The sequence below is a fragment of the Labrus bergylta genome, chromosome 17 (genome assembly GCF_963930695.1).
Source record: "Labrus bergylta chromosome 17, fLabBer1.1, whole genome shotgun sequence".
NCBI lineage: Eukaryota > Metazoa > Chordata > Actinopteri > Labriformes > Labridae > Labrus > Labrus bergylta.
Window position 1 is genome coordinate 13,098,346 of NC_089211.1, and position 8,968 is coordinate 13,107,313.

Here is an 8,968-nt window from a genome sequence, read left to right on the forward strand (position 1 = left end):
TCGGCAAAGCGAAATATAAGTTTTTTTCTACACTTAACTTCCCCACAAGTGCGCATGCGGCGGCGGGCGGATGGAGCAGTTTCGGTCGCGCTTTTCGGACGCGTCATCAAGCCGCGCCTCCCAGCTGACAGCGAGCAGTCACCTTCTCCGCGGCCTCGTAGCTCGTCCTGGAGCTAGACGAGGACCTTGAATGTTTTTCTGCAGCTGTACATAATCTTTTGCCGTTTAGTGTTGCTTTCCATACGCACAGCCATGCCCACAACGCCGGAAGCTCCTACACCACAGGAGCTGAATGTGGATGAGGTGAGTTGTGCTCATTTGTTAAACAGTGAACACAGCAAGTCAGAACATGGTAGCTAACTAGCTTCGGTAGCTAATGCTAGTCGCTAGGTTGGACAAGACAGTCACTTTTAGCTGTTTAAAACTTTTGCAAGTCACGTTATCTGTCTTTTAAAGTGGTGAAAGTAAGCGAGACATAATTTTTTTTTTAATGCAGCAACTTGTAAATATTTCGGACGCAATTAGTGGGGCTGAGTAATGTTGCATTGTTGTGATATCTTTGGCAACATTTAATAGATAGAGGAATCACGACATCTTGTATGTTTTACTGCAGTCTGCATAGTTCATATTATTTATGTTATTTGTCTCTGCAGCGACATAAATCACATATTAGCAGCCTCTGAACAAATCTCTGGTGGGTTGTGTTAGCAGCAGTGTTGTTTAGCACACTGGGCTTGTCCTTGGAAGTCAGGTGTTAGCTGGCTTGTTCTTGTGAAGAGGCTAATAAACGTCATGCTTTCAGGTAGCCTACTCTTTTCCCTTCCCCTCCCTCCCACTACTATTTTCTAAGTTACGTTTTTACATTTTTCATCTGAAATGTAATTGTTTTATTTACTTAAATGATAAACTATACAGAAACATAGTTTGTTTGCTGCATAACTTTCTAAATATTTAGTCATTTGTGTTTGGTATGCATTTGCTTTAAGTACTGCATTATATTTATAATGTATTTCCAAAGGGTCATCAGTGATCAACACAATCTGTGCAATACTGCTTTCTGCAAGTACTGTCTCAATTCTCAATTCCCCCCCCCCCCAAGTTAACTTCATCATTCATTTTGTACTGTATATACCCCCTGTTTTTATTTTTATTTTTATTTATCTTATCTATTCTGTTTAATGTGTATTTTTGAGCTTTCTTGTCTGTGCTGCTGTAACGCTTGAATTTGCCCTCTGGGGATCAATAAAGTTTTATCCTATCCTATCCTAATACGCCTGTAACAGATTTTACAGAAGGAATGTCTGTCAAAAGATAAATGTGTATTTCCAAAAATATTGTGGAGACCTCAAATATTCGACGTGTGCCAGGGACTAAAAAATTACCATCTTCAAAAAAAAAAAAGAAGTATCTTGATGAGAGTAATATTTTTTTAATTAGTGTTTTCCATTTTTCTGTCCTTCTAGATAAATGTTTCATCTGCAGTGCTGAAGGCTGCCGCTCACCATTTCGGCTCCCAGTGCGACAAACCCAACAAAGAGTTCATGCTCTGCCGCTGGGAGGAAAAGGACCCCAGAAAATGTCTTGAAGAAGGAAGGAAAGTTAACGAGTGTGCACTCAACTTCTTCAGGTATTACAAATAAGATGTTGTAATATTTTCTTCTGGTTATAAATAGACACGATGTTCAAAACAATCATCCACAGCAGTACTTCACATGTTCTTGTCCTTTTCCTGATAATACACATTCCTTTCAGTTGACTTTTGGTTGAAGTGGAATGTAGATGACCTGGTCAAGTAAAATGAATTGCCATTTAACATTGAAGATTCAAGAAAGGCAGAGAAAAAGTTGTAAAGTTTGTGAACCTTAAAGAGACATCAACATTCATTTGAGTTTGTTTAATAGCAGAAAAAAAACTCCTCACAGTTTGTTTAAGCTTCCAAAAAAACTCCTCACAGTATGTATAATAAAAAATAAAAAAAACTCCCCCATGAGAAATATTCAGGGAGAGAATTTCCCCCAATTTAAAAACATTAAAAAAAAAAGAAAGATCTGCAGGTCATGTCTCCAAACAGTTGGCACTTTAGATCCAGTCAAACACAATGGCTTCCCAGACCGCTGTGACTCATGTCTAAGTCCACACAAGTTGATGTGAACATAGAACTGAATTGATTGATTCCTGTTAGCACAAAACATTATTTAGTAAAATTATTTAATTATTTACCACTGTGCATTTTGTAAGAGACTAATCATGCACCTTTTTAGTTTTTTGTTGTTTTTTATTTTGAGGGGGGGTTGTATTTTTCATCTTATCAAATAATAATTTACGCAGGATGTGTGCTTGTGAAGAGCTCAGCTCCAAATTCGTGAAGTAAATGATATAAATCCTTTAGTGGCTGTGACATCAGGAACACATGGAGAACACCTCTGTCTTTTTTCTTGGCTACTTTTTTACAATGGACAGTAGAAACAGATATTTCTTTAACAAGAATAATTACAGATGCTATTGTGTCTTTGAAACTGCCCTTGGGGGCTATTTGAGGAAATGGTCTGGGTATTTTCACTTCTAACTGCAGTGTCTGTGTTTACTGAAAGTTCAAAACAGAGCTTTGGTTTGTCATCCAGAAACTAGGGTGCTTGTGTGTGTGTCTCAAACAGTTTATGTCACTGGTTCTCCAAAAACACATGACCTCTAATTCTAAAGCCGAAACAAACAACCGACACTCTCACCCCAAAGATAAACTGAGTGTTATTGTGAAAGAGCAATGCCTGTAATTATTATAATAAGGAAAGCTTTGAGCAAAGCTGTAATTACGCAGGGACCTGGTTTGATTCGTAGGTGCTTCTGGCAACTGCCAGCCACCTTTAAGTAAACTAAATTTAAATGACCAGTTAAGATGTTTCTGTTCATGGGACCCTCAGAGAACCTGTGACTTGTGAAAAATAACAAGTATAAACCAAAATGTAGTTATAGTTCTGACATGGGTGGTTTTAAATGTTTTACTTTCATCTTGTGAATTAGGTATTTGGATAGAAGATGAAGCATTTAAAAAAATATTCAACCGCTGCATGATGTCATTTTTATTCATTTGTTCTTTCCAGAGTTACTTAATCACCTTAACCATTTATGATTTTAGCATTTTTAGGGGAGTTACAGCTCAGTCACATCAATGGAGTTCTATAGTACGCTTTAATCTTACTCTTGGATTCTCTCCTTTCAGGCAAATCAAGGGAAACTGTGCTGAGTCCTTCACCGACTACTGGACCTGTCTGGATTATTCCAACTTGGTGGAGCTTCGTCGCTGCCGTACGCAGCAGCAAACCTTCGACAGCTGCGTCCTTGATAAACTGGGCTGGGAGAGACCTGACCTGGGAGACCTGTCGAAGGTGAGACTTGTGACTGTGCTTTCACAATATGAGCAGCCTAGTTGATGGGCTCTATTCTTGCTGATTGTGGACTATGCAAGAGGCCATGATTGGATCTGCATAGTTCTCTCGGTCAGCTGTGGGTTTGAGTTCTAAATCATGTATTGTATGATGCTTTTCTTTTGATAAGTGGTTATTTTTGACAGACCCACATAACTACTTTATAAGAAGCGCTTATTAGATAGCAGCGATAAAAACATGACCAAAAACTGATCGTGACAAGAGCACATTGGACTCAAATTTCTTGACACTATATTTCTGTGACTATCACAGACAGAAAGGTGTAATGAACTTTCAGGCCATGCGACAATCATGTTTCAAATCACATAATACAGGAAACAAAAGAACAGAAATTTGACTCCAGATTTACCTCAGGTTTACTTTATTGTATGGCTCCAAAACAAATGAGAAGACGTCAACTTGTGTTTCAGATTAAAATGTTGGATATTTAGAGTATATTTTGTTTTTGTACATGCTATGACATATAGAGATAGACATTAGCATGTGAGGAACAAAGGATGAGATTAAAGTAAAAAAAAAAAAGACCAATAGAAGAAGTCTTACAGTAAAAATAAGGATGGGGAAATCAGAGTAGAAGGTGGGTAAGGGTTTCATGGACTTTAAGGCTTATGTGGAGTCATGTTAGTCAGCCATAACACTCAGGGATTTCTCCGAGAAGTGTAAGTAATGGATCACTCACACTAGTCAAACGAACTGGACTTCAGGGGTGAAGCATGCTTGTGCACAGTACGGATTGCCTAGTGTGAGTGCACCCTTAAACTGTACAGCGCAACCAAATGTTAACATTTTGTACCCTTTACAAATCATGTCATATATCTTCCATTTCCTCTTCAGGTGACCAAAGTATCAACTCCACGGCCACTGCCTGAAAACCCCTACCACTCTAGACCTCGTCCTGAACCAAACCCGGTCATCGAGGGTAAACTGGAGCCTGCCAAACATGGCAGCAGGCTATTCTTCTGGACCTGGTGATGCAGCTTCAAAGTGTCAGTTTCCTTCCAAAGGCATGAGCCCTGTTCAAAAATACCATTGTCACCATTGTGATAGTTGAGGAGGTTTAATTCTTGAGGTGCCAGACACAAGCAGAGGGAGTTTTTGCCTCCTTAATGTTATGTATGAGGGTTGTATTTTTGGGCAGATCTCTTCAGCAGCTGTACATCCAGTAACATCAAAAAGTTCGATAAAGGAAGGAAGGATGGATGATTATGTGAACAAAGTCCATTAATCCAGAAAACTTTCCTGACCACTTCTGTAAATGTAATGAGTGAACAAATACAACATGCTGTTATTATTGTTGTCAAATAATAAAAAAAAAGATAAATTATGTTTCTTGGTGAATGTCTTTATTTTAGTTGACATCTATCAAAGAGTCAGTTCCTTCCATATCAGCAAAGTGTAGGCAGCACAAGCGTGTGTGCACATCTGTGTTTTGTCAGCATGTGTGTTGTCAAACTGACGGAGGCTGAGGTTGGAGGTCAAGGTTGAGGGTCACTACCTGCAGCCAGAGAGAGCTGTTTCTGCTTCCTCCTTTTCTCCCGGCTCACTTCCTGACTCTGACTTGGACTGGAAGAAGACTGGAGGAGTCATTTTGCCGATGCACGGAAAAGTATGTTATTTCTGCCCACACGTACACACACACATACACACTCATGACCTTAAGTGGAAGGAGATGAAGAGCTCATTCAGAGGCATGGCGGCCTGTGGAACAAAGAGGACTGTGCCAATGCAAGCACAGAGACATTCGTGTACCACCAGGACATTGTCCAAGATCAAAGTTTTAGAATGACATTATGAGGGAGCTCTGATGCATTCAAGTGGTCAGAAAAATGTTTTTTTCTAAAGCATGCATCAGTAGTTAAGAGTGTGGTTTGACTTGCTCAACTACAAACATAAAGGGAGGTTAAATCTTCCAAAGGTCATGATTTTAACACAAGTATTAAGAAGATTAGCTTATTCTAGATGGATACAATTCCAGTTGAACTTTTCACAACCTCATGCCAGAAACATCCATATACCGTTCCTATTATATATTGTTCAGTATTTCCATCTGCAGATGTAGACATGAGGGTGCTTGTCTCCTTGTTTTTACAGGGTGTCACTGACAGTAGTTGCAGAAATCCCCTCTCAAGGTGTGGTGGTCTGGACCTGCTGCTTGTCAGGAAACGTCTGATGGACCCTCTTCTGACCTGGACAGTAGGACAAAGGGTGAAGGAAAGGAGGTCTGGATGAAGGGAAACACAGAGGAGAAGGGGGTGAGGACAGACGGGAGGTGGTGAAGAGGAAAATATTGAAGAGGTATGATGATAGAATAAGGATTAAGAAGTTCAAATAAAAGGTGCGAATAGAGAGGCCTTGATTTTTATTTTTATTTTAAATGAAAAGTGGGACATGACCTCTAAGCAGACAGACAAAGTGGGGGCTTAGAGGTTGTCCGGTGGCTGATGTTAAGGCCCTCGGGCTCGTGGCAGGCACATCTCCATGCGACTTTCAGGAAGCAGAGGGTCATCGTTTGACACGGCACCGCCACAGGAAAATGGGCTCTGGCACAGGAAAGAAATACAATACAGGGCTTTCACAAAGCTACAGCCCACCTGGGAGCTGGACGCACTAAAATACTCAAACAACCCGGGTTGTACATGATCGTCAATATTCCCATTGTTGAGTGTCAGGTTTGACACATGAATGTTTGAAGTAGAACTAAGCGACAGTCATCAGTCAGTAGCTGTTTTTTTTTTTTTTTTTCATCAGGTCACCTACATTTGAGACCAAAGTTCAAGGAGACATTAAATAATTAGTTTTAAATTCAACTTCTTAGTAAACACATCTTTATTCAAATTTGTGAAATTTCCACAATATTTGTCATAAACTTCCATTTTCTGGATGTTACATTTTTGGTTAATTAAAGTTATTTATTAACAAAGAAGAAAAAATTGTGCTACAAAAACAAACAGTGAGGCAAAAATGAACCTGAAAGGAGACGAGTGCTGCTCTAATCCATAAAGTAAAATAGAAGGACTCTAAATTAGTGCTTTCACTACTTACTTTCGAATAAATGAAAGTAAATGTAAATAAAACCAAACTAACGACTCTGACTGATCAAATCAAACAACAAATGAAGAACACCTCTAAACCTAGTGTTTCTAAACAAAATGTGAATCCTAGTGTGTGTGTGTGTGTTTCTAAGAAAACTAATACCTGACCCCAGTCGACACAAATCGAGTGCCTCATAACACTTAAGACAACAGGACAGTGTATTCTTTTCAGACTTTTAACATATACAGACTCAGACAAAAAGAGGCACAGTGGGAAACTGAACACAATGAAGCTGTTCCCTGAATGATTGCTGGCCAAGCTTTGTAAAGGTTGGAGTCAGCAGGAGCTCTCTTATAATTGGTTAATTGATTCACTGCAGCTGTGCACCAATCAGGCTTCTCCATGCAGCACAGGTGAAATGGCATAATGCTGGATTCATGTGCTCCTCGGGTGGTTAATACAAATGATCTTAACATTAACAAAACATCTTTTGCCCCCTATGTGATGTCGGATGTGACATCAAGTTGGCAAGTCGGACACCTACTTCTTTAACGAGATTCCGAGGTGTTGATTGGAGTTGTTGTGGGTTTTTCCGACTCAGAAACTCTGATGTGTCCGACGCCACATTAATGCAGGGCAAGTCCTGGAGGATGCAACAACCAAGACCGAACAGACACTGCAAAAGAGAGGTCAGTATACACACAAGAGAGTGGGTGTGCAGTTTGACTGGATATATTAACCAATGCATTACTTAAACAACATCACGCAAGATGGATTGCTGTTTAATTGAATATCAGTGCTGATGTGATTTCGAGCATAGCTCTGTGACTGCCGGCCATGTGAGGGAGATAATCACAGCCGTGCTAACATTTTATTATTAATCATAACAGAAAAACCTTGAGCGGGATATTGCTTTTGTACAACCATTCCACAAATAGACAGTTTTTCTGGTTGCATACGGGGTGAGAAGTCCCAGCTTGAACAGTATAAAGTTCCTAATGCTGTTGTTCTCAATGTAGCGCTAATGGAATGGATCTTGTCCAATCAGATTACTTGGTGATAACCAACTATTGTATACTTTTGTATGAGTAACACATCAGTGCACTTCTCCTCCATGAGACGTCTGCTGCATCCATCAAAAGCCCCGAACATGTGGGTGCACTTGTTTTATCAAAATGTAGGTATGTTTGATTTGTTTATGTTGGTGTATCTTCTTTGCCTTTTCGCTCTGTGATCTTTAGACTGTACATGTTGTTGAGTGCTGCTTTCATGTCTCCTCATCTCCCCTCGTACTACACAGGGTGGCTTTGAACTACCATGCAGGTTGCTCTATGTATAAAACACACACACACACACACACACACACACACACACACACACACACACACACACACACACACACACACACACACACACACACACACACACACACACACACACACACACACAAGACACAAGTACCATCACTACATCCACTGCCACCACTCATCGAGATTAAAAAAAAAAACCCCGAGAGCTTCAAAAGAGTAAATCTCCAGGCTAAACACACTCACACATGAGCATGTGCTCACTTACACAGCAGACTTTGCTGTTTTTAGCTTTTTGTTTTTGTTTTTCAAGATTAGCGACAAAGTCAAAATGTATATCAGACAGAAAATCATCACAGAATGAGATTTCATGAAGGCGTGCAAAGTTAACTTCCACAACACGGTTGTACCTAAACATCTTTGGTGAACTTTAACACAGGAGTTTGCATCGTCTCTGTGCTAACATAGAAATGCTAACTTTTTTGGGGGGAACAGACAACCACTACAATGAAAGAAAGCTATAATAATATTTGTTTTGCAAAGTTCAATTTTCTGATTTAACAGAGGTTGAATTCCTCTTGGAGGCTATGCAGCAATCTCATTTGTAGTAAGAGGCATGTGATGAGAGCTTGTATTGGTATTCTTTCACAAAGTGTAAACTGTAAACATGACATATTACTTTTAGCTAATAGTGTAAGCAAACCGTTTTGTTTTTTTTAACCCATCAAGTAGACACAGAGTCATATTAACTCTTGGGGCCATGTATCCTAGAAATGCTAGTCCACAATTCACTTACGTTTTGCCCAGTTTTTCTTCTCCATTGACCTCTGAAAGACATATCTGGCTATTTGGCATCTTAATAGTTAACTAGCATTGGCCTGTTGTTAAAAGTTTGTTTGCCATTTGGCAGTAAGCTCTCTTTGATAACCAACCGCAGTGGCTGACAACAATTTTATTTAGAGCTCTGTGTGTTAACTATAACAGTTAAGATGAACCCATGAAACAAAACAATGAGCATTTGTACTAAAAAAAAAAAATCTCTTGGTCCTGATTGTCTGTGGGTCTCTTTGAGTCATCTCTTTCAATTTACACAATGTCATATAAGTTACTAACTTGTGACTTGTATTGTGTTTGAGATTGTTTTTAAATCATTAATGCTCATTTAGACTGAGAGAGTGAGAAACA

The 8,968-nt window shown here is 39.5% G+C and overlaps 1 protein-coding gene across 1 annotated transcript; it reads left to right on the forward strand.

Annotated features, from left to right (window-relative positions):
• The first annotated feature begins 113 nt into the window (after window positions 1-113).
• ndufa8 (NADH:ubiquinone oxidoreductase subunit A8) lies at window positions 114-4,769 on the forward strand. Its single transcript, XM_020629778.3, has 4 exons — window positions 114-303; window positions 1,464-1,627; window positions 3,218-3,383; window positions 4,278-4,769. The coding sequence occupies exons 1-4, from the start codon at window positions 253-255 to the stop codon at window positions 4,413-4,415; spliced, it is 519 nt and encodes a 172-aa protein (XP_020485434.1). The 5' UTR covers window positions 114-252; the 3' UTR covers window positions 4,416-4,769.
• The last annotated feature ends 4,199 nt before the right edge of the window (window positions 4,770-8,968 follow it).